This window comes from Macrosteles quadrilineatus, unplaced genomic scaffold, assembly GCF_028750875.1.
Source record: "Macrosteles quadrilineatus isolate MER2022 unplaced genomic scaffold, UCM_ALF_1.0 Scaffold_8__2_contigs__length_117827958, whole genome shotgun sequence".
In the NCBI taxonomy this organism is placed as follows: Eukaryota; Metazoa; Arthropoda; class Insecta; order Hemiptera; family Cicadellidae; genus Macrosteles; species Macrosteles quadrilineatus.
The window spans coordinates 48,342,350-48,370,103 of NW_026542601.1; the positions used below are offsets into that span (position 1 = coordinate 48,342,350).

General features: G+C 33.7%; 1 protein-coding gene across 3 annotated transcripts; it reads left to right on the forward strand.

The window, feature by feature from the left end:
- Window positions 1–4,268: 4,268 nt before the first annotated feature.
- Window positions 4,269–20,946, forward strand: LOC129001340 (S-adenosylmethionine synthase-like). 3 transcript variants are annotated; one of them, XM_054428615.1, is made up of 10 exons: window positions 4,269–4,345; window positions 9,180–9,326; window positions 10,218–10,295; window positions 10,887–11,009; window positions 12,718–12,830; window positions 16,188–16,331; window positions 17,254–17,472; window positions 18,216–18,398; window positions 19,412–19,545; window positions 20,258–20,946. In XM_054428615.1, exons 1-10 carry the CDS (start codon window positions 4,339–4,341, stop codon window positions 20,367–20,369), a joined length of 1,260 nt encoding a protein of 419 aa, XP_054284590.1. In that variant the 5' UTR covers window positions 4,269–4,338; the 3' UTR covers window positions 20,370–20,946. The 3 variants fall into 3 exon arrangements, with proteins under 3 accessions (XP_054284590.1, XP_054284592.1, XP_054284591.1); XM_054428616.1 differs by lacking the exon at window positions 4,269–4,345 and adding an exon at window positions 5,451–5,534; XM_054428617.1 differs by lacking the exon at window positions 19,412–19,545.
- Window positions 20,947–27,754: the final 6,808 nt, after the last annotated feature.

Sequence of the window (27,754 nt, forward strand, 5' to 3'; positions counted from 1 at the left end):
ACGTCACGGACCTGTTTCCCTCCCTTCCCATAGCATTTTAGGATTGCCCATACCCTTATCTAATCGCCATAAACAGTTCCCTCACTCCTGAGGCCTCTCGCCCACTATACGATTTCGGTCGTACGACACTGTGTTGTACGATATTCTTATCGTATGTGTGGTCCTCGCCCACTTTACGACACTTTGTCGGATAAATGACCAGTTGCTCGGTAGCCCTGGAAGAGTGAGGTGTGGGTGTGTTGCAAAACATATCAAAACAGTGGTTCTGTATCAAATAGTAAAACAATGATTCCGTTACGTGTTGTTGCAATGTGGCTGCTGTGGCGTAGATTAAGCGCTAGTGGCCAATGTAGGCCTACATCATTAAAGAAACATTTATTTTTATGTGTAAATTATTTTTTAAGTTAACGTATTTAAATACATTTTCTAATTATATTAGTCCATGCCTTTTACAAGTTTTTAAATTTACCATAACTATCATAGGGTTTTGGGATAGTCTGGTAAAAAGTATAAACCTATGTTAAAATTTTTTGGATTAGTTTTTAAATATTAATGATTTAATTTTATTAATATAATGTACAAAAAATTATATTTATAGGTTTTAGTGAAACTTTTTTACAAAATATAATTAATAATTAAGATTATAAAATAATAAATAATAGCCAAACTCGCATTTTTCAATAATTATTTTGGTATATTTACTCATAAGTGATGCAGTATTTAAACATAATATAAAGAAAAATATGAACAAATTGTAAAAAATAAATAGGAAATAAAATATTACGCAAAATAGTGGTTGAAAAATAAAACCAAGTGATATATCAAACATTATAATAAAAAAGTATGAATGCATTGTAAGAAATATTTATTCACGATAAGAAATACGCAAAGTGATATAACAACTATAATAATGACGAAGTATGAGTTAATTGTAAAAAGTATATATAAGACTACTGGGGAGAACGCACGACATACGATAAAAATCGTATAGTGGGCGAGCGCCCATTTGATCATACACGCCACTGCGAGTAAAACGGTCGTACGACAGTCGTGTATCACAGTGGCAGTGGACGACTGCTCCACGACAGTTTGTCGTAGTCGTGAGATTATCGTACAGTGGGCGAGCTCTCATAAGATCCAATGGTTCACTGTGGAAATGTTGTCGTTCCGACACAGTGTCGTACGACCGAAATCGTATAGTGGGCGAGGGGCCTGACAGCTCGCCTTGACTACTTCCTTCACCACTTCCTACGTCGCGGACCTGTTTCCCTCCCTTCCTATTGCACTTAAAGATTGCAGATACCTTATTCTAATCGTCATAAACAGTTCCCGCACTCCGGACTACTCGCCTTGACTACTTCCTTCACCACTTCCTACGTCGCGGACCTGTTTTCCTCCCTTCCCATAGCATTTTAGGATTGCAGATACCCTAATCTTATCGTCATAAACAGTCCCCACACTCCGGACTGCTCGCATTTACTACTTCCTTCATCACTTCCTACGTCACGGACCTGTTTCCCTCTATTCCCATAGCATTTTATGATTGCCTATACTACTTCCTTCACTACTTCCTACGTCACAGACCTGTTTCCTTCCCTTCCCATAGCATTTTAGGATTGCAGATACCTTAATGTATTCATCATAAACAGATCCTAGACTTCGCACTGCTACCCTTGACTACAATGTATCGAGTAATCTTAAGTATAATCTTTGCTCAATATTAACAAGTGATGTTTTTCCTTTTGTACTGTATTTGTAATTTCCTAGTATACTGTGGGTAGTTGGCTTATTATGAGCACATGCTAAAACTTCAAATCTTTTGTTTACTTTTTACTTGTTATTTAATTCAGCCAACATGGTTACCTAGCAACCCATAAGACTAATGTTAAAAAAATGTGATTTTCAGTTTCATTTTTCTACGGATTCCTGAGAGACTTTTTTAACGCTATATAGATGTTGGCACTCACCGATATGGTCTTTATCACCATGCAAAATTTGAAAACGATTGATTCAGCCGTCTAGGAGGAGTTTGCGTATTACGAAATGCATAAAAGTCGACGTATAAGAGCTTCGCTCGCTTCGCTCGCTCCGCTCAATTAAGTGTCGTTTCAAAGTATGAATTGAGAGGAAGATTACTCTGTGAAAAATATGTAACTGGATTACGATTTTGTTACAATGCTAATTAAAGAGATGCTTTACGTAAAAATAAACAGCCTTAACATTATTTAAACAAATATTATTCAACCAATGATGAATATTACATTTTAAAATTATTAAGGCCTTGTTAGTGGACCTGTGTACGTTAAGTGAGGGACTTGGTATTACCGTAGTGTTCATGCATTGGTTTTATGGTATATAGTAAATGGACAATGTACATCAGAATCTTTAGTCGATTCCTATGAATTCTCATGTAATAAACCAGTTTCGTGAACCAGATATTTATGTATATATTTAAAATTAGATAAACAGCTTTCCATTAGGGACGTTCAGAAACTCAAAATGCTTTTGTTTTATGTTATATTCACCATTATAAATAAATATCACCATAAACCAATCCCAATTTATCTAAGCAAGTAGTTACTTTTTTGTAAGTAATTACTTTTATAAATACAGAAAGCTGTGTGTTCGGTGAGCTCAGTCAACGCGATTACAGACATTTGTCAGGAAACGGTGAAAAAGCATGCAAAACATTAGGTGGCATAAAAATATGTTATAAAAGTTTGACGAAGTTTTAGTTCCTTATTGTCATACTTTCTACCAATTGAATCACTCACTAACTAAATTACACTGTTTCTGATGTTTCAGCTACTGTGCTCAGTGTAAGGTGTTTAACTACTCAAGAATTGGTTTGACAAACGTTCTGGAGTTAATGGATACAACCATTACACGAAAATAATATTATCATTGAACAAACATCACCGTTACTTTAGAAATAATGAAATTGTTATTCTTCTAATATAGTCAAGTAAAATAATACACATAGATTTGGAACTACATTGCCAAATTTTGTACAATTATTTTGGTTGAAAATTACAAACCCTTCTAAAACTGCAGGAAAGAACAAGAATTGATCATAGTTTGAATTCTCTAAACTTCTAATATTTGAGTAATTAGTTCGTCTTCTAGCGTACAGTCTGAAGCAAGTCAATTAATGACATCAGCAGCTCACATCAGCACATTATCCCTGCTGAAGCAATCACTGAGCTAACTCAAGTGTGCGCTGAGCGCTGATATTTCCCGTGACATGCTAATTATCTGAATTGTTCATTCCTAATAGAATAATGTCGCAAAAACTTGAAATTTTATTTTTAAAGCTTATTTAAACAGTAATAGTTTTCATTAATAGAAAATAAAAAGAGACCAATAAGAATTAAATTTACATATGTTCAAGTTAAGATTTCTGGAGGGGTTTCCTCCCTTTAATACACGAAACTCTTTTGTTATACTACAGATTCTTTATTCTGTGGTTATATCAATCACGCCAGGATAGGTTAAATACGGATATGTAAACAACATTTTAATTGAAACTAATTATTACAAATAACCTAACATAACCTGGTGTGGTTGGTATAACAGAAAAGTACAAATAAAACTTGGTAGTAGTTTTAAGTCGTGTTTTTACCATATAAAATCCATCAAATATGTGCTTTCTTTTTGTAAAAAGCAATAGTTATTTCCATAAGAAGCAAAAATATAGGTTTCCATATCTTTATTTCTTAACTTAATTTCATAAGCTATAACAAACCTAATACGCCACTTAAAACATATAACCTTTTAACACAACCTATAATCAAGATAACTTTATGTTTCCAGTCTACTAAGTGTTAAGTCTACTACTAAAAATTGGTTCACCTTCCTGTACATGGAGATAAACAGAAAAATAAAAATGACTCGCCCTCAATATAATTTAGTAAACATCAAGTTTATGATTCTTTAATAACTTATTAAAGACGTAATATCTAAGAGTATGACTGTAGTCTTTAAACACCGATTAATTGTAGAAACATTTTCCTCTCTTTACTTCAGTTCTAAACATAACAGAAAAACATTACTGTAGTTTTAGAAATGACCACTAATAGTTTTCATGCTTAGAGGAAAGGTTATCGACATGCAGATTAAACCAGAAACGAAAACAGTTTGTTCTAAAGAAGTTACTGACTTATCACAAAACCCCGAGAGCCAAAGTTCATAAAGAAAGTTGTTTGTAATTTTTCTTGATTGTGTCGTGTAATCAGGGTTTTTACTGCTGTGATAACATTCATTCAAGTGGTTTAAGCCAGTATATTTCCATGTCTGTGAAGGTTTGAACCAGCAGGCCTTACCAGATCGGTTTGAGATATGAACAGTAAGTATTGTATTTAAACTACTATCAGATCCCAGGGTTTTAAAGATGTTGATCAGATAAGCAGTAAACTATTGTAGCGACCTTGGCCTTTTATTTCTATAAGTAATTAGCAATCTGGTGATATCATAAAACTGTTTTGGGCAACAACTGTGTTTAGCAAATTTGTTGCGTATATACTTTGCTAATTGGTTATGGTATAATATTTTTTAATGATAACAAATACTTTAAGTTTACCCCTCAACTTTATTTTGTTTCTGAACAACAGCTATTTGCCTGTTAACTTTAATAACACATTGGTAACACATATTTTCGATTTCTAATAAAGTAGGCTAGTTTATTATGGAAAGAAAAAATTATTTCGGTACTAAGCCACATTCAGATTTCTTTGAAATTGTATTTGTTTTATTTTGTGATAGTATTATTTAGAAAACATACTCCTATATAGTATCAAGAAAATTATTTTAAAACATTCATTTTAAACTAGGTTTAAGGATGTTGATATAATATGAAGAAATATGGTTTATCTAATTGACGCACGTAATATACTAAAACTTTCAATTTGTGCAAATACAATATAATAAGGGGGTTAATAGTTCCAGACAAATGGTAAGTCTACTATGATAGATTATAGTTAAAGTTTACTTAAAAGCAAACCTTCTGCAGCTAAACAACCACCCACTGATCAGTTCATTTTCAATTAAGATTGTAAATGTGAATGCCTAAGATGGACAAGAGCGTTTGCTCAGAGGTAATCATTTAGTTTCAAGTTTTATAGGATAAAACCGGTTATTATACCATCAAAAATAAATTTTAAACATTGAAATTATTTAATTTTTTACAACCTTTTTCCATTTAAATCTGAAAATATTTACCAAAGAAGTTCTTAATCCGTTCACAGTCATTAAATGAAGCTAAGCTATTCCTAAATCACAGCATATCCAGTATCTGATGTTTATAAAAAAATATTTATTTGCTGAAAGTTTGTACGAATATTAAATGATGGTTGCATGTTGGATGGTCATTTTAAGATGACACACGATTACGCCTCCCAAGTCAACAACTAGCCTTCTCATGGAGATAACGATTATATATAGTCGGACTTAGGACCGCACAGTTTTTAGTCGTCGTCGGTCGTGTTCCGAGTCGTCTATCTCCTTCTCTCTGTCCACGTCTTCACTTAAAATCAATTGTGAGTATTTTACAAGCTACTCTAAGCCAAAATACACGAACCTTACATTTGTTAACTTCTTTATCGGATGAAATAAGGTTAACGCTTATGTGTAAAAATAATTAGTACTAGAGGTCGTCCAGTGGTCGAAACTCGACCAAAAATACGTAATGTACTCACTTATCTATTTTCACCCCACACTGTAAATAAAACATGTGATTTGAGTTTCTTCCATTTGTTTTGGTTTTCTGTTTATATTTCGTTGTTATTTTCGTTACCAGCATGGCAACGCATAAGATCCATGTTAATATTTTCAAATTTTTAAACTCATTTTTTGTGCTTATCTTTGAGCCTATTTAAATTTATAAAGGGATTCTGCACACCTACAGGAAAATAGTTTTCTAACGGTATGCGTAGATTTTCCCTACGATGAACACGAGCTGAGAAAAAAGGTTTTAAAGAAACATGCTTGCCTATTAATATATAGATAGATTTGATTTGAACATAAGGATATGGGGTACTTGCCTGTTAAAGGGGACGTTCATTATTATCGATGTTTGCCATTTCTATTATCAAACCCAAACGGAATTTTTAAATAGTCCAGCAAGTTTGGTTGGTTATGTTAGGTTAGCTTAGAATATTTTAGCCTAAACAAGATCAGTTAGTTGTTGTCAATTTGTAATGGATCGGAAAATAAAAATATCGATATATCGAGAAAAAATCATCGATGATAATGAATGTTCCCTTTAACAGGAAAGTACCGGATATGGCGTAAAATTAACTAATATGTTTTTCCTTTGTACAAATATTGGTGAAATTTTCAACACAAATTTGTTCTCATGAATTTTAATGGATTTTAGCACTTCTTTTTGGCGTAAACATTATTTAACTTTCTTTTGTGGTTACAATTATCGAACTATCCTGTTTTGTACTCATTTACTGTTTTTAAGTAAATAAAAAATGTATTTGCCAACCAAATGAGTCCTTGCCTTGCTATTGCGGTAAGTATTGTTTGTTGTTTAAGAGACTCACTCAATTTTACAGTAAAATAAAAATTGTAGTTGGTATGTTGTCAGAAAATTTGAGGTAGTCATAACTTTAAGCACATAACTATACGTCTGTCGATATTTAAAAAGAATTCCCTATGAAAATAGAAAATTAATTATTTTTTGATTTATGTAAGCTGGTATAAAATTTACATAATTTTAAGTGGAGGCTTAAAGATAATAATTAACTATCAAATATATTTATTTTTCTTAACAACCTATTTACGATATTGAATTTCTAACACTTTACAAAACCTTTCTCTCTTTGTTCGTCAACGTATGTGGAGTCGTGCAACTAAAACAAACGGCTTAAAATTGCATTTATACATTTAACTTGTCACATTTATAATAGTACATAGCAACAATTAACATGTAATAATAATTTTAGGTTTAAATAGTCAAGAAATAGAAACATTTCGTAAATTTTATCTTTTAAAAAGGAAAGTCTGCGAATTTTAGTTCGTGATTAACTAATGTTTTAATTTAGACGGAACACACTTTAATTTAAAACATTATTATATTTGATTTTATCATACAAACATAGTTACATCAGAGTAATTGATTGCACTAATGTAATCAGCATAAACACAGCATAGAGCCACTCTAAGTGTCATGGACGTATTGATGTTGTCAGTAGGTTAGTGAAGGGGGTCACTGGTGGAGGGAGGGGGGGGTTATAGGAGCAGTGTCAAAACATAGGTGCCATTGATTGATAAGGTGTTTATAGAGTAAACAGTTTAACGCAGGATCTTCAAACAAGGCTTTAGACTCGGATTTTGCATCACTCTGTACATCATACGCTTCGAATTGTCATTTAGAAGAGATTTCCTTCTTTTGATGAAACTCGGATTAATTATTTCAGTAACTGATGATGAAGAGTGTTTAAAATACTTTATATTTGAAAGCTTTCCGATATTGTAAAAAATTTGTTGCTGATGTATAAATGTGTCATTGAATGTTGCTTAAAAATCTTTTTTCGTTCTAACTTCTAATCTAGGAAACAAGAGCTTTATTTCTATTGATTTCGTCTAGATAGAAAACTTGTCAATTTTACTGTGATTTGAAAGTAATTCCAGAGAACAGTTTAGCTATGTGATTCATAGTAACACACGTAACACATAATTCCTAGTTATCTTCAAGGAAATTACTGTACCCCATCCGTCCAAATAAATTACTTACGACATGCAAATACGGTTATTATTATATGAAGCTTATTCTCGTGAGGTGGTTTAACACAAATAACAAGACTTTAGAAACTATTTTTATGAAATATTAATATTAGCCTGTTATATTTTGGCATAGACTATTTTCTCCATGAATATTTAGTGTGTGGTTATTTTGTACGTATGAAAGGTTACATTTATTCAACAGGTATTAGTAAACAATTAATTACGATTTCATATTGTTACTGACCATATGAATATGTTAGATTTTAAAACTGTTCGATAAATTGGGCAACATAATTTAATATGATATACGAGTAAATATACGTAACCTCAATCCTCTACTATATGAAACAGGCACGAAATCATCAAGTAAAAAGATAAAGGTTAGATTTCGTGAACGTTGATTTAAAGCAAATAGGAAAATTCCATATCAAAGTAAATTTGCAAAAGTGATAGCTGTTATACATTACGTAAATGCTTTCGAGATAATTGTTTAACTATATTTAGTGTTATCACGCTCAAAGATATGCAGAAGGCTATCGCCCCGGGATTGGACTTAGGGTCAGTGGTACATTTCACAAGAACGTGATTGAATTTCCTTTTTTCTTTTCATGATTTTAATTAAGTTTATGTAAATGGAAAAAACACTGTAAATGGGAAGAAGAATTTAGAGCGAAAAAGAAAGAACGGCACAATATGATACTGCATAATCCTATCATTTAGATACGTTAAGTGAATGAAAATACGTCTAGTAACACCAAATCATATATTTTAACTTATACTCTTAACTCTCAAGACGGTAAATATTATATAAAAGATGTTAAGTGGTGATAGATTTCGATTGCACACTTTAATCGTCATCAGACCCAATAGATGATATCGATCCCCACTTTCCACCTTTTATTTACCTTGTTAACAGTACAAGTGTAGAATATACGTTTGTGACGAAATACTCTCCGGTTTGCCCGTTGATACTGCATACAGATTATATAGCCTAGGGGTGTAATTGTGTTAGCTTAGATTACTAACTTTTTACTTTTATGATAATTCATGTATGGTGTTCAGAAGGACGAATTATAAATTATGTTTATGTTCAATATCATTTATAGCAAAAATAACTACTCTAAAACATGCAAAAACATAGATTGATCTGTAATCCTTTACTCTTCCTTAAAAACTAAATTAATGCAGTAAAGTGGGGGGATTAATAATTGGACCGCATGTTTTGCGTAAGTAAACGAGCGTTGATGTTAAGCAGAAACTGGCTTATTTTGTATTTTAATTATACGATATTTAGGCCTACTAAACCAACTCACACCTCTGAGATCAAGATATAGCCTCCTACCCAAACGTTTAAAACAGCGACCAAATCTTACAACATGCTATGGGTAGTTTGTTTTGGTACTTAGAAGCAATAAATAAAATTATAAATAGTAAGTATTTATTTGTTGTAGATATTATGCCGGAAGCGACTCACGTCTCCAGACTGGCTCACACCTGTCCCAACCAACACAGATGCCTGCAGAAGGTCTGCATGGAGCAAACACAGAACCAGGACACTTTTCTGTTCACATCAGAGTCTGTCGGGGAAGGACACCCTGGTAAGATCAGGACACACCGTAGATAAATGTTTATTGAATTAACATACATATTAAAATAAGTCTTATATGCTAGCAATGAAAGAGGCATGTAGCTTTTAATGAATAGTCCTCAAATGCAGAGAAGGTCCTCAATTAGAATTCATTGTGTAGCCCCTGAACTATTTAGATTATTATGTAAGTTACACCTCTACGTCCACATTTCAATAGAGTATGGTAAAACTCACAACGTTTCATCATACTGTAGAACTGTGGACGAAAACATTTGTACCTTAAATAATAGTCTAAGGCTCTTATTGTTGTGTAGGGGGACACACCGCTGCTTCATACTACTAATGCAGCGAGTGTAGCCTACCTAGGGTTCTTTATGAACGTGGCCACTTTAATTTAAAAGATCCCCAATTTAAATTTCATAAAATAAATCCATCCATACTATCAAATGTGCAACTGTTATCATGTTACACAAAAAAATTAGGTGATAAATGAGGGTACATAAAAAGTTGTGTATCTTTGGAATATAATGCACAATAAAAGGTTTGCTTATGTATATTCTTAGTTTTCCAGTTAATTAGTTAAGATCAAGATTGATATCAAAAGAAATTACATAGTTTGAAATTTGATGGCAGAAAAGAGCTGACTACTTGTGCCAAAGTTTGGCTTAATTTAATTTTCCTGCTCTTACAGAGAAACATATTTACGTTATTAAATTTACTTAAAAATTTACAATAAGGGTGAAACGACTACTGTACATATTATCATCTAAATGGATGAATATGAAAATACATGACATCGTAGGATGATTCCACCCCTATTCATGACGTCACCATTGTTTAAACGCAGAACACGTCATTGTTTGATATGCTGATTATTAATCGAGTGTATTGTTGTTCCCAGACAAGATGTGCGATCAGATAAGTGACGCCATATTGGACGCTCATTTGAAGCAGGACCCGGATGCCAGAGTGGCTTGTGGTAAGTGCTATGTTCACTGATCGTTGTAATCATTTTAATACGCTCATAAGAAAATAGCAAAAACTTAAGATACTAACAAAGCAAATAAAAATCACATATTATCGCAAACTTATTAGTCATAAATGTAAAAGACGTGAAATAATATCATAATCATAGTCATATACTGTTCTTAAACTTAGGGGAAATCTTTATAAGCAAAATATTTGTTAAAGAACTTTATTACTTGTTTATCAAAAAGAAAAGAACAAGAAACTAGCAATACCGAGCTACATAATGTGTAACTTTGTTTACAATGTTTCAAGAGTCTTGAATATTGAGTCTATTCTCCAAAATCTGAAAGTATGTATCGTTTCGTGTCTACTATATAGTTATTTATTTTTCAAAGGTACCAGTCTGAAATAGTATTTCTAACTGATTACGAGCATCTAAAAATACACATCAGACAATCAATTACTAACTAAATTACTTTGCAACAGTTGATGAGATATTCGTAAATCCATTATGTCATTGAAATACAAAAATGTAAAAGAGGCTATAAAATAATACTCGAATATTATTGACACTCAGTTCAATGTTGAAATATTCTTGCAGAAACGGTAACCAAGACGGGGATGGTGTTATTGTGTGGTGAGATCACATCTAAGGCGGTTGTTGACTACCAACAAATAGTCAGAGACACAGTCAAACACATCGGCTACGACAACTCCACAAAAGGTATTTGCCTTCTTCAAACCAAGTCAAGCTGATGAACCTTATTATAAACTATAGCAAATCTTATACCATGTAAACTATACTAGAAAAAAAGGCTAAGTCATAAAATAATATTTTGGACTGTAGTGCCCTATGTGGATAGCTCAATCCTTACTAAATAGGCTATAACTGGTCAGTATGGATGGGTGAATCTGATTCAGTATCCAGTCAATTATATTGAAACTAGGTTAAAATATACGTAGAACTACATTTGGTACAATATTAAAACAAATTTAGAACAAAATCAACAACGTGTATTAGGATCATTCCCTTGTGTTTACCATTGTATTTTGTATAACTTAACTAATACAGCCAGAAACTAACTATCCAGACCATTACTGTTATAACTCAGAACAAATTGAAATACCGTATCCAGTTTTGAATGGTCATAAGCTACTGCATATTCTCAGTATCCCTTTATAAATGGCTGATTTTTTCGTTGTGAACATTATAGCCACTTAGCTTCATAATATTTTAAAACAATACCAGAACGCGTTGTCAAAACGTTGGATTGATTGAATGTGGATTTATTTAGATCATACGTGCCACTTTTACCTCAAAGTTATTTAGTTAAATAATGAAGAATGAAAACTAATAAGCAAATAAACCAAGTAGCATTTCAAGTAGAGAAATTTAAGCCTTAAACTAAGAGTACTGTACATCCATCTATTAATTAAGTATGCGAACAAAGTAATAGTTAAAGTACTTGTAGTGTGTACTACTCTAAGTTTAACACCAGAGAAGTATGTTACATCTCTGTGTTTAGACATAGTTAAAATAAATTTATTACATCTTAAAATATAGCCATTATTTAGTAACTTAATCAAACACTACTTGAGCCTTGAGTCTTGTGTGGATAATTTTGACCAATTTACATTAACATGTTTTGGAGTCCTTAACTATATAAGGTTAAAGTTAGTGTATAGATGGGCGATAGGGAGTCTAGTTAAACAAAATGCGTGAAAATAAATCCTGGTTTTGATTTGGTCCCAATTAACACGATAAACATTTGCATAACGTTGACCACAATAATTGTTTTATCGAATTTGTTATGCTATTATACATGTGTGCCTTATTTTAAAATAAAAACTAGCGTCTAGACGGTTTTCTTTGACAAACACGTGAAATCTATGTGACATCGTATGTACTAAATATTTCTCACTAAATTTTATAATTAAGGTACTACCTGGAAGAAATGTTATTCTGGGTATACAATGGTTATAGTACTTTACTTCACCCATACCGACTGACTCGATCCAATCTGGACACTTATGACATTGTTTGATGGTTTAGCAATTAATTACACAAACAAAATCTCGACGTAGGGGAGCGGGGTGGTATAGTGGTAGAGCTCGAGGCTTCGGAGTCCAAGGTCCCGGGTTCAAATCCAGGCAATCACAAATTGATATTATCCATGTGATAATTCCAAGACCTCTAGGATTAGTCTGAAGTAATATGTAAAACAGCTCCGGGCTAGAACCGGCCTAGGATATAAATGTGGGACAACAAAAAAGAACAAAAATACGACAATAGTAACAGGACCAGGGTTTGGCCCAATAAAAAACCCAAAAAGTTTCAACAGCTTAGTAAACACAAAAAGCAAATGCACGTTCATTTTACATTGTGTACACTCCACAGTCTTAATAAAAAGTGTGATTTTGTTGTTGTTTAGGGTTTGACTACAGGACTTGCAACGTGCTTGTAGCATTGGAACAACAATCACCTAATATTGCCAGTGGCGTCCATGTGGACAGAGAGGAGGATGATATAGGAGCAGGTGATCAGGTAATGTACAATCAGCTGGTAGACTTGTATATTCGTACATACAACTGTTTATGGCGGGTAAAATATGCATTTATTTATAAGCAACCTCTCAACAGGGTATAGGGGCAGGTGACTAGGTAATAACTTGTAATATACAATGAGTTGGCTTATACAGGGTGTCTCAGAACTCTCTACTCTCTCTCTATTTAGGGCATTGCTCCTGGGTAAGAAACATACCTAAATTTCATATTTAAACTGTCCGGAAGTCCTTAGTTACTCACACAGCCGCAATTTTGTTTTTTCAGTTATTAATCTTTTTCTAAAGAATGGTTAAACATACGAAATTCCATTCCATTTCCATTTCCATTTCCATTTCGTTTTGTCATGAGAGCCGAAGCCCCCTGACTGCATACCCGGTACCTATCCTTTAGGACATACCCGGGCCCCATGATGTAGGCCGAAGCTTACGCATCAACCTTTAGCACATCATGGGCGGATGACTTAAGGTCATCAGGCTCGCCGGCTGCCGAAGCAGACCCTTCGGAAGGAGGGTTGCCCCTCGATCCTAACCAGGGATTCCGGCTGCTTGTTTAAGCGTCACTCCACCTGGGTTCCACTAGGTCGAGACCTAGAGGTCCATGGTAGAGCGCCCCGACGCATTTAGTGCAAGCAACACTCGGGACCTATCTAATCCCTGACAGGCAGAACCCGCCATCAATAGCCAGGAGGAAGGGGACCGTCAGCACGCTGACGGGGGGAACCCCAACCTCCCATTTACACCGCTGCCCGATCGAGGCCTTACCCATTGCTGGGAAACCAGAGATAACCAGAGCGATAGATCCCCAGATACCCCTGGCGGGCTCGGACCCAGCACCCGATCTACTTCGTTTGCCCGTCAGACCCAACATCACTGCCAGGCCATCAGGGTTTCCCAAAAGGAGGCAGGTATAGAAGTGGGACCCACCCGGATGAACCTATCCACCAGAGGTGGCGACACCCTTGACTCAATTGAGGTTCCGGGAAGAACCCCCCACACTCAAGATAACCATACCGTCCGTGCTCAGAGACAGGGATTGGTTTGCATAAGTACCTACAAACCGTTGCCCTCACACTGCGGAAAGTTACGTTGCCCTTGAGTGTCCCCGTGAGCTGCGGGTACTTGCCCGTTTTCACCTCCAGGAAAGGTTACTTCCAAAGTCGAGGATTTGCCCACTGAATGCTGGTCGCACACAACAAGCAGGCCGAAGCCCAAAGAACCACAGACACAGGTAGGTTAGAGATTATGATGTACTTCCATCTCTCCTAGAGCTAAACACCCCTCCATCCTGGATAAAGGAATGTCACTGGGACCCAATGCCCAGTCGTCCATGTCTGTGGCCAACTTGAAAATGCCGATACCAACACGGAGCATTTACCTCCCCTCTGGGGGCTAGGTATTTCACCTCCCAGGACGAGGCTACTTCCAAAGTCGAGGATATGCCTCACAAAATGTCAGTCGTACACGACAGGTAGGACTCAGTCACAACCACAAGCTACAGGCAGGTGAAAGATCTATGAACTTAATCAACACTAGCAGCGCTGAACACCCCACCACCCTGAATGGAGGGAATGTCACTGGGTACTCTCACTTTGGGTAAACCCAAAGAGGCTGGCTTGTCCAGTCGTCCATAGCTTGTGGTCTACCTGAAGTGCCGGTTCCAACACCGGGCAATTACCTCCCCTCTGGGAGAGCTAGGGTCCGCGTGGTCGCCCAGGCCACGAACCCACGCAAGCGTGAGCCCCCTGCGGTTAAACATACGAAATGGAAACTTTGCACAAACATTTATGACACCTAGACAAAGCTACCAAAAATTATGAAGATTTTTAAAATTCGTAAAACAAAATGGCGGCCATTTGAAATTTTGTTTCTTAAATTACCCGAAAATCGTAGATTTTACAAAATTTTACAAGGATAGCCTTTTTAAGGCAATTCTATTACAAATCGATTGACACCTTATTTTTTAAGATTGGACTAGTATTAACTGAGATATGGAGTTTTTTTGTCATACGTGACCGCTGGAGGTTAGTTGCAGAGCATGCTGAAAGCGGTAACGTATCACTAAAACTGCCATATCTCAGTTAATACTCGTCCAATCTTAAAAAATAAGGTGTCAATCGATTTGTAATGGAATTGCCTTAAAAAAGCTATTCTTTTAAAATCTTTGTTAAATAAACTTTAAATGGCCATGGTGGTTTTATGAATTTTAAAAATCGTCATAATTTTTTGGTAGCTTTGTCTAGTTATCATAAATGTTTGTGCAAAGTTTCCATTTCGTATATTTAACTATTCTTTAGAAAAAAAAAATTATAATTAACACACTTATTTCCTTTTTTACAGCCTCGACGCTTTAACGACTCAAGGATTGTTTTTACAAATAATTGTTCAACGATATACTGAAAAAGGAAATTAACTTCTTCCAATCTCTTCTATACTTGGTTTATATACTAGGTTTATTAGTCCATAGCATAGAACATAAAATACTGTTATGTTTTGAAACACTAACACAGGTATTGACAAGTCTTTGGAGTGTAGTTGAGATCTATTTCCTTTGAAGTATGTCTCACGACCTCAGTATCGAACTAGGACACTGTTTTGGTTGTTTTCAGAGTATAGTTTGGTGTCTCTTATCTGTTCGCATTAAAACAATGACTGGCTGGGATTTAGGTTCTGTACTGGGAATGGCAGAAATGAGTATATTTTATTATATAGTATAAAGATCTGCCTATTAGTTACAAAGTTGCTTATCTGGTTGCAGCAGAGAATCAAAAAGTCAAACCAAAACCTTTCTTCTAATGAAATTCAATTTCCTGACTTCAGTGACACATCAAACTAGCCAACCTTCCTTAATGCTCCTTTAAATATGCGACACCTCCAGAACACTTACATTGTAACAAGACCTTCAATAGCAACTCACCCTTGATAGCAAGTGTAATTATTTAATACTCTTGATAATGGGTTTTATTTGACAATCCACAGAAGATACTTGCCATCAAGGCTCTAATGTAGGCTCCAAACACATTGATTAGTAAATAATATACATTCATGATGTACTGTGTGAATCTACTCGTTTAGCTGTATTCACTGTACAGTAGATCATTTCTAAATTCAATGATAAAGCTATTGGGAAATAGTTCTCCGCCACATTTTCATATCACATGGTCCATTATAATGTTATCAAGAAAAAATGTCTCGTTAGTAAGCAACGGGATAGCAGAAATCACTCTTAGCTTTAATTCGTTGTGTAATTAAGTAATTATTTATTTGAGTAATTGAATTACTTTAATGCCATATGTTGTTGGATTTTAAAATGTTTGTAATTATTGTGTGTTTATTTTAAGGGCCTGATGTTCGGATATGCTACAGACGAGACCGAGGAGTGTATGCCTCTTACTGTAGTTCTGTCTCACAAACTCAACGAGAAGATCGCAGAACTGAGGAGAAACGGGGAGTTCCCTTGGGCCAGGCCGGACACTAAAACACAGGTAATTAACACGATGTGATTAAATTATATGCTCTTATTCATAAAAAAATCTACAGAGGACAACGGGGGTGAGTTTTATGTTTCATATTCGAAATAATCAAATAAAAATTGCATCAAGATATTTAAGATAGATGAGCAAATAAACATAATGGGTGGTATATTCTTGGTTTTGACGTACCCTTTGTGATGAACTACCGTGATAACGGACTTTTAACAATGTGAAAAATATAAGCCTAGTTAGTTTACAATTTACTACCCGAGTTTTCGAATGTCGTCAAAAAACTTGGCAGTTTCAAATAGGTCAAAAATATAGAGCAAATAAATGAGAATCAGGAGTATAGTATTTGCTGTTCTCGATTGGTTTGAAAAAAAAAAACTAGTTTATGATATACCGTCATGAGATAGGTCATAGTAATGCCTATCAAGGAATAAGACAGCAATAGTGACTAAATTTATTTGTCAGGGCTCAGGTCATATGTACTTTACTAATTCAAAGGGATGAGTTATTAAAAAAACCCAATTGGATAACATTTTACTTAAAATGGTTTACCGACTTTTTTACTGAAGGTTCTTAAGATTCTGCTGAAAGAAAATTTTTTAATTCCTCCATCTGGAACTCTATATTCCATGATTGCATTTCACATGAATCCTACATTATCGTTGCAATCCCGACATAGATTCTACATGTTTTTACTAGGCTCCAGCCAGGGATTGTGTTCACAGAGTTCTTCAGGCTACGCTGCAGCATTGTCTCTTTAAAGAAATCCATTGGTGATTGGCGGCATTCGAACCCGGGACCTCGGGAACCGAATACCTGCCCTCTACCACTAGACCAGCTCACTCCCCAACATTACATTAACATAATCTTAGCTACTATTAAAGTTACTAAATCTATTGCTGTAATGCCACATCATAATTTACAGATTACCTGTGAATACCGTTTCGACCAAGGAGCCTGCATCCCCTTGAGGGTTCATACCGTCGTAATCTCGGTACAACACTCCGAGGACATCACCTTGGACCAGCTACGACAACAGGTCAAAGAGAGGGTCGTCCAGGAAGTGATACCTGCAAGGTTCCTCGACCAAAACACCAAGATACACGTCAACCCGTGCGGGGAGTTCATTGTGGGGGGACCTCAGGTATGATGACTCAAGACGTCCGTCTGGTTTTATTTTAAAGGATTTCTTCTTAACAAAACTCCTTGTGTTTTGATTTTTTTTTTTAATAATATGTATACAATTTCTCCTATTCTGTGCACTGTACTACTGTACAGTATTTTTACTGGTGGATTTCATTATGAGAATAGAACAGAATCGTCAATTTAATTGTTTCGGAGACTTTTTATGAGGAGGGTAACGAAGCTATTCCCGATAATTACATAATCTTTCCTTGACGCGCCACGTGTCTTCATTGAAGTAACTTTCTAATGAAACGCTAACATATTAAAACTCCAGATCAGAGTTGCAGTTGTTTCTATATAACTAGGGTAAAGTAATTATTTCGATATCGAGGATTATGATACAGTAACTAGTGATATCCTAATGTATTAAATAACTAATGTTATGTTTGGTTCCAAGTAATATGTATTCTAATAGTAACGTGCTGTTGATATGTCAGTATGTTTATCTTGTTGAGTAATACGTCTTATTAAAACTCCAGGAAAATCATATTAATTTAGCCAAGCAAAATTTAGAGATATAAAAAAAAATATTTTCTCTGTAAGTCTCCTAATCGAAACTGTTTGAATATTAAATCGTTTTAACAGTTCAAAACATTGTGTATACAGAATTATCCTTAAGTGTTGCAGCCTATACGTTTTAAGATCCACCTAACCCAACAATAGAAATCACATGCATATTGAAACATGATAAATACTGTGTAGGGAGACGCTGGGCTGACAGGTCGGAAGATCATAGTGGACACCTACGGAGGCTGGGGAGCACACGGCGGAGGAGCATTCTCAGGGAAAGACTTCACCAAAGTAGACCGCAGCGCCGCATACGCAGCCAGATGGGTAGCTAAGTCTCTAGTAGCCGCCGGACACTGTAGGAGATGTCTGGTACAGGTATGTGAGATTGTAGGTTAAACATAGTCCTTACAGTGTTTTTGAGATGTAGTTTTTTTTTTTTTTTTTTGAGAGATAACGCTTAAATAAGTTTACGTATTCCTTCTATTTATAGGTTACCTTCTATTGACTTAAAAGTAGAAACGACATTTTAAAATAGTTGTTTAGCCTCCGGATTACTCTATTATACTTAAATGGCTTACAATTACTGCATATAGTAATTCTTTGTTGCTAATTTAGGCAACTAGTTTCGGTTCTTGTTTTGGACCATCTTCAGGCCTCAAGGTGTCAAGTGATCACTTCATTCGAATTTCAGGGCCTTGAGGCCTGAAGATGGTTCAAAACAAGAACCGAAACTAGTTGCCTAAATCAGAAACAAAGGATTACTATATGCAGGTATTGTAAACCATTTTAAGTAGAAACGAAGAACAAACGCATGTAGGTGTCCTCTAGCGTTATAAACTGTAAACATTCCCTTTCATTAAGGGAGGAACTGTCACGCATCAACGCACACAAGCGTTGCCCGACATGAAACACGCCGAATCAAGCTTTTGAATATGTAATGGGAGAAAAGGTACTTACTCTATGCTAATGGTTACGTGTTATTTGTAGTAATTAAGAAAAAATTTAAATACCCCACTGTGTTTATTCCCAGTGATGGATTCAATAATTTCTTAATATTTTGAGCTGATTTGTTCGTAACACCTGTTCGAAATAGATTTTATCATCATTTAACCACCTTTTTAACTAAACAGCTTAAATTCAAATTCAGTAACATAAGGAACTATGACCTTTTAGACACGTAAAATAATTCCTAAATATTTTTGCAGACTTAGAGTGTTACTCCAGTATAATTTTGTTTCTGTGCTGAATTTGTATACCTTTGGCAAATGAAATTCTAATAATTGTGGCTTAAGCAAACCATAAGTTTACAGGTTTAGTTACTTGACCATACAGTATATCGACATTTTCTCAAATTGAACTATGTACAACCGGCATATCAATGTGTTTAGGTGTCATACGCCATTGGTGTTGCGGAACCGATCTCTATCACCGTGTTCGACTATGGAACATCGAGCAAATCTCAGAAGGAACTTCTGGCCATCGTCAACAACAACTTTGATCTGAGGCCTGGCAAAATTGTGAGGTGAGCTTGAGTAGTAGGCTATAGTATAATATCACCATTGGGATAAAGGAAATGCTAAGAATTAGAGAAACCTTTGAATAAGGGACATTCCTTTATTTTTTTGTGGTAGTTGAAAGTATGAATTTAGTTTTTTTCGAAATTCAGCCTCCACAAGGGGCGGCCAACTTAAAAAATTTCTTATGGAACATCCCATATTTTAAAACTTATTTACTCTTCGCATTTTCGCTCTAAGCTTACTCGTTTAGGAACTATCATGCAAAATTAACAACAAAAGTAATTTTTTCTTAGGTTGTAAGTCCTAAACGAGTAGCTTAATAGAAAGAATATCAAGAATAAAAACGTTTTAAAATTGAATGTTCTATCAGATTACACATGATAAAATATATGGTGTTCTATAAGAAATTTTAAAGTTGGAATTTCAGAAAACTAAATTATATTTTTTAACTGCCACGAAAAATGAATTTAATGTTTTCTCTAATTCTTGATCATCCTGTATATCTATTTAACCCATATGGACTGTCATATTACACAGTGTAATTTGTAAAGTGTACTGTGTGTGGAAGTGTAATTCGTAGCATTTTACAGGGAGCGCCCAAATTTACTTATACTCATACGATTAAGTAATGTAACAATGTGATTGTAGGAAACATTGTGCAATGGAATATGAAATAGAATACCATTTGGTCCCTAAACTATTTAACCTCTTTTACAGGGATTTGAACCTACGTAATCCCGTATACCAGAAGACAAGTACGTATGGTCATTTTGGGCGTGCAATCTTCCCATGGGAACAACCAAAGCAACTGAAAGAAGATTTGAAATAATCCTGTAATGTTGAATCCACTATCTGCAAAAGCTTGTTTACTCTATTCATTATTTTATTCATTTTATTCATTATTTTGCCTCCTGAACTGTTATTCAAAGTATTATCTAGGTTACGTACCTTATACAGTCAAAACAGTTCTGATACAGTCACTAAAGGACGATGCGCATTTCAGAGCTTTTAAGCTCTATCTTCAGGTCCGTGGATACATTTGTCAATTATTCATCTTGCAGATTCGTCAAAATATTTAAAACATTAAAACACATAACACAAACACATAATTCATTACGTTTATACAGGTACTGTACATGTGCCGGCCGGCTATAGATCCCGACTCTAACTACCTGTTTCAATACGCTTTGTAATTCTACAGTTTTAAGTCTAATGTATCCTCTTATTTTTTATTAACATTTGTAGGCCTATATACTTTTTAAGGACACGTGTTTTTATATTTACGATGGTGTATACAATTTAGTTGTTTCATGTCGTAAAACTTTGCTTAATTTAATTTTATTATTGTATGTGAATGCATTTTGCGATAAATTTAAAATATGTCAAATAAATTATGAAAATTTGTATTTGGTACCTGATTTACGCAATCCTCGAAAATATTTAGTTATACTATTCAGCTGTAAGAAGGTAAAATAACTCTTATACGCATACTACTTCATAATCCTGATACAGATACGTGTTTCAGGCTTTGTCCGGTACAGTTTTGTGATTATTTCACTCGATACTAGTCATACTAACCCAACATACTTTCTTTCGATTTCTTTCGAAGGGACGTGTAAAAGGAACACTTTTATCGATTTTTAAACTTTAATGTTTTTGAATGGTATAATAAATTATCAATCCAACTTTTTTTATAAAATATGGATTGTGGAAAAAATTTAATGTGTTGAATGGGACTAAATCCGTTGATTTTAGAAGAGTAGGACAGAAAGCCTTCCACTAAACCACCCACGTAATCATATTTTACTATTCCAGGACATCATATTCTGACACTGATTTATTCACTTATGATAAAATTATTTATTTTGAGCAAAAAGTAAACACGACCTGACCTATTTCATTTACACAGAACCTAGGCGGCATTTACAAGTAAGCATTGATATAAATCTCACCTATGATAAAACTAGGCTGAGAAACAAACACAAACATATGTTAAATATATACCTGGTAAGAATGTACGCTATCTATCTATAATATTAAAACGAAACAGGGTTTTTTTATTTCACGATTCTGAATCAACCACTCAACGGATGAGAAAGATAATTTTGAGAACTAGGGAATGTCGAAGCCATAATTGTAGTTTAGTGTCCCAGTTATTTATAAATTAAGTTTTAATTTTTGAAAAGTCTAGCAGCCGACGCTAAGATTCTAAACTAGCTTTTGGTGTAATAAATTTGTTTGACATAACAGCTGTAAACATTCAGAGTTTGTAACACAAATTCAGCATTTGGATAAAATTAAAAGACATACTAAGGGTTGACTTATTTATACTATGTGTAATGCTAATCATTGATACGTTCTATCCTTCGATAAGAGGATGACAGATTATTTAAATATACATAGGTAAAATACTAGGATGTTCAAAGGATTTTTTAAATAAATCTTTGCAATCTTCGGTTTGTTTTAGTGCAACATAAGTTTCTTTTAACTAACAGCTGGTTAGGAATACAATTTTAAATTACCACCACAACCCAGACGGGTTTTATCCAAAGATATACAGATATGAATGACATAGATTGAGCACAACGTCATCATTGACCTAGGATACTGCAATTAGACTAACCATCCTTTTATGAAATCTAAAAAGTTGTTTGGCGTGTGTTTAGTTGTGGTTAAGTTTGGAGGCGCTGAATATTGTATAGTTTAAATAAATGATTATGGGGAATTACGGTGCACATTGATTCAATAAGGGTGGTTTCATTTTAAGGGTATTAGAACTGATAACGGAATGGATAATAAACATAGACAATTAATTACGTCACTAGCTTTACTTGCGTGTTTTACGTTTAATACCCTTCAACATGTGACCAGTTCTTTTGATCAAATGAATATTATTTTATTTTTGACTCAGCTGTTTACCAAAACAAACTATATGTTGTTGTTTTTACTTTTCTTTGTTTACACTTATTTATTTAGCAATTGATGAGGGCTTTGCCTTTTATATATATAGATGTAGTGAAATTGATATAAAGGATATGTGTGGACGATTCGTTTAATGATGTCAGGACACCAACGTTATAATTATGTGTACTGTGAATTTTATTGGATGTTTTCGTTTTATTTTAGGGAGTTTCTATTCAGACCTACTGGAAATTGTGTATAGTATGAGTAATTGTATTGTGTTCATATTGATTATGGAAGAGGCAGGTATGCGATGGAATTGGAAGGTGATATTGTTGACTAGGCCTATACACTTTCCCAATTGATAATTACTCTTTCTACTGTAGGCTGCTATACAATTTATCTTTATACGTGTAAGCTAGCTGTTCTGATTTATACACAGTTTTAACTGACTACTCCCGTACGTAGGACGGGCTAACACCTCGTCTTTATTATTACGTTAGTCAAATAATTTCAAAACATATCAAATCTACTCAACTTTAACCAACGATGTAACTTTAAAGTTTCCGTCAAGACATGGAATATTGCAACTAGCTTTTTACTCGTCAGCCTTTTGTAATAGGATCGCTGGACTGGAAAATTGGCAAAATGAAACCAAGGTACTGTGAATAATTAGATAATTCTGTAAGTAATTTGATTTTTTCCTTTTGTATTGAGCCTAAATGTAAAGTTTAGAGTAGCTAGTTTTAAAATATATATCGTAGATTTAAAGGTAATGGAACCAAGCAATACTCAATTATTAATTTAACATATTCGTCAATTTAACTTGCATAGTGAAACATCAAATTAGTGGTGTTAAATGCTTGTAACCACCAAAAGCAAAACTGCTACAGTTTTTCGTAACGTCTTTTTTGGTCAACTCAAACGGTTCTTCTGCACAATAACTTACACGGAATCATTTTTTACTTCTGCCCTAAAGCATAAAATATTTTAAATAATTGTTATTTAATAAACTTAAAAATACAATTTAAAACTCTACCATATTAAAACTAAATTAAGCCTTTAAAACACCTTTATCATCTAGATCACCTTCAAGGCATTTTCATAATTTCAAACTAAATGAGAATCACATACAAGAAAATGTATGCACGTAAATAAAACTACGTTCCAATATAGACAATTTCAAATACTGTCACTGACCTTAAAACTGTTTGGAAAAACAAAGTTAGATAACACACGGATAAGAAACTAAATGATTCTCTTTTATATTTGTTTAAACACTCTCGTACTCAAGTAAATACTTTGTATTTTTTCCCGTTGTACATTTTAGCTAAATATCAAAGGAAAGTGTCTATTATTGGTACGCTTCGTTTTCCTAACTCTATCATATACTTTATAAATCATCTGGTTTTTATTGATACATTCAATAACATTTTATGAAAAATTCATGTTGCGAGAAAATTAAAAGAATTTATTAATAAATATCTCAAAATCGTTTAATTTTGTTCATGGTAATACAGTGCAAGTAATAAATAATACAACCACACTAAATCAAAGAGCTATAAAGTAGACAGCCTAATTTTATCCATTCGCATTTTATATCAGTTTTAAACAGACCATTTGACTTTTGGACGAAAATCAAATCATACGCACTATGTCTCTCAGAGAATGGAAATAAAACTGCCTACTTCATATGCAAATCGAGATTCTTGCCATTCAAAAGATTTGTATCAAATTAAAGAGTCAGAATTTGCATTGGAGAGAGCCTTCCAAGGGATACGATGGTTAATTTACCCTTATTTAACTTCGTTTGAAGTTATTCAGCATAAAACTTCCACGCACTGTAATGATAAAAATAATATGTTTTACCAATCTATATAACTTTGGAATTATATTTACAATAAATGTTGATGGAGCAAGATGCAAATTTTTTTAACAATAATATGCAGGTTAAAATATTTCAAATTTTTAGTATTAACAGTCATTAAGAATATTGTGATTATGCTTATAAATAATCATAAAATTATACGAAACTACATAGTAAGAACTAAACAAAGTGAAAGTATGGTTTATATCGTGAAATTATCTTTTTAAAAAACTTAATCATTAAACCATACAAACCTGCAAACCAAGTGAATTTCCGTTTGCTTCATTATATTTTAAGTAATATATCTTATTAAAAATGTCAGATTTATTCTCTAGTTTAGTGAGTACTAAGACTTTCTGCTGCAAGAAAAAGTAATGTTATAAAATCTTTTACAGTGAAATATTAATAATTTAGTCTTATAAAGAGTGGTTCAATAATTACACTAATAAAATTTTTCAACACATTCAATTTGATTGAAAAACTAGTAATATCGTCGATCCAATTTCATAATATTAATAATTTATTAAGTTAAAACAAATCAATTATTACCTACCCAACCTTAAATGTATACGTAAAACTTAAGGAATACATGTGTATAATGGTTGCAGCAATATGATTCATTCAACTTCGAAAGTATTTATACAAATGGCAAAACTTGTATCGTTAAAGTAAAGCACTGCGTAAATTTGTAGTCCCTTAGGCTGTGTCTTTGCGTTAAACTTTTGCTTTAACTAGAATTCGTAACCTTGTATACTTGGGCCGACTGAACGTTATTTTATCAGACCTTTTCAGTGTTGGTTCATCTGTTATTAATTGTTAGGAAATCATTTTAGTCATTATACTAGTCAGTGAAATATAGCTATGCTTAATTAAAATACCCCCACCGCAAGGGACTAAAATAGTTGAAGGAATAAGCAAATTGTAATTTGTGTGAATTAATTTGTACTTTTTTTTTACAGATTTATTTATTCTCCATTCAAATACCTTTAGGTTTAAGGAGTACTTAATTTTACTGCTACCGGAAAGGAGTAAAAAGTGTTTTTGGCGAAATTTAATAGTATGGGATAAAATAAATATATTTTCCAAATTTGATCTACATAAAATCCATAAACATGTAAACTACAAAAGTTTTCTTTTCCTTCATAAGAATAATATGGGAATCCTTAATGTGTTTTATTGGTCAATATAGTATGCACTGATGTTTTTGTTTGTATAACCATTTAAATCCATATACGTCAGAAAGCGGAGTGAATATTACTGAAGCACACGACTTTTAACTATTTAGTTACTAAAATAATTTAAGTTTTATATCACTTTACCACAGACAACCATTGACGAGGTTGATTGTTGAAAACTACATTTGCATCCATTCCACAGTTACTGACAGTTTTACTCATTCTGATAAAAGTGTTATTGATTGCAAGTTTGATTGGGGGAGTTAAAATCACTAGAGAAACCTTTGTGGGAGTTCCATGCCAAACATCCTGATTTGGAAACCAATTTTACTCTATAGATATATTTATTTACTCGTAGATTACAAATAGGACTTTGGAATAATTGCTTTCGTTGTTCTAAATATTCTACGTGTTTTTTATACATATTCATGGTAAACAGTCGTAAATAAGCAACAATAATCTATCAATCATTCCTATCAATTACCATTACGATTATCATTATCATTATCAATTACAATTATTCCATCAATTATTCCTAGGGCTCTGCCCCCCTGAGGAGTTAGAGTATAATAGCAATGCAAATTAAATGAATCTTTGAACGGCTGCCATTTTTTACTCAGTTACCAGTTTGAGTTCAAATTTGCGGCATTATATTCTGTTAGTAAATGTCTTTAATTTGATTTACATATCAACCATTGCTTCTATTTAAAATTTCCTTCTAACTCCTTGTGGGACGACCCCATGATATGGCAGAAAAATTGGTAGTTTCTTAAAAAAGTAGATTTTAGGTGTGGATTTTATGTACCAAATCTGTTGTCGATTAAAAAATAGTATTAAGCCGGCGAGGGACTTTATATACACCCTGTATACATAAATGTGTCAGGTGACAAGGGAAATAGTACCTGAAACCTGAAACTCGCCATGCAAAGGGTGAAAATCAAACAGTACACTCGGCAAAAAAAAGTACTTACATATTCGTTTTTTAGTTTTAAAAAATAATGAGAGGTTATAAACAAAGACATAGCCTCGCTTAAAATATATAAGTAGTGATTGTTAGTAATTAAGAAACGGTCGTAGGTAAAGTAGTGTACGCAACTTAAATTCCTACTTCGTCGTTAACACTATCTTTACGCGATCGTTGCGTAAAGTACTATAACCTATCTTCCATTAGGATATTAAAGAGAAATCCTTGTCTAAGATGTGATTGATCACTAAGTCAATTGTAGAGGCATTGACGGATGCGAGTCATAGCTCAGCTGTCTTGGTTAACCTCCTTATTGAACTTGAAGAAATATCAAAACTTCCCAGTTATGTTGCAAAATAACTCTGTTTGACATTGTAGGTCAGCTTATTTGTCATTTGGTTTAATTTGTAAAATTTTACTATGAAAAGTGTAACAAATTCTATGGCTGTATAGCACATACACGTAATATGTATGAGCAGAAGCTGCCACAGTTTGCTAATTGAAGTGGCTGTATATCATCTAATTGAGAAATAGTTCCATTTAACAATACCAATTTGAGTCGAGGGGTTATGAGATAATCATTACAATTTTAAATACAATAGTGGTTGTAGTTATAATACACGTGTTTTGTAATTTAATCTGTCGAGCGGAAAATCGGCTTAATGAAATCATGATCACAAAATAATATGATAAACGTTGGACAATTAATGAGTTTTCTCAACTAAATTATTAAAACAATATGACATTTGTTAAAATAGTACTTAAATTGATTCAAAACGGTAAAAGGTAACAGGATCCAGATAAATTTTATATCATAGCCTCTATGTGCACTATAATAATAATGGTTGACAGTCGTCTAATTTAATAATATTGAAACCATAACAGATTCCAATTATTGATAATTATTTAAACATAAATGCAAACGATTACATGTTTTTATTCCAAGGTTTAAAATTTGTTCCTTTTATGCAACTAGTTTTATTCAGTTTTAAATAAACTATGATTTCAAAACAAACTAGGCAAATTAACGAGGGTTAACTTTTAAATTATATCATGTTAGGTTTTATTTCTGGTTAGTGAATGATCTCTGTGCTCTTCTAAAGTTAATACTTTGTATTTCCTTGCTTTGTGATCTTCCTTTTCCAGCCCAAAGATCAAAGTGGTTTTCCTTTGTGTTGTGCTTTTTCGAAACTGCTTTCCTGGTAATTTCCAATGTAACTTCGTGGAAACACTTTAGGAAACGATTGAATGAGTTTTGAGGCATTTTAGTCGAGTATTACTCTGCATTGTGTATCATATCATGTACT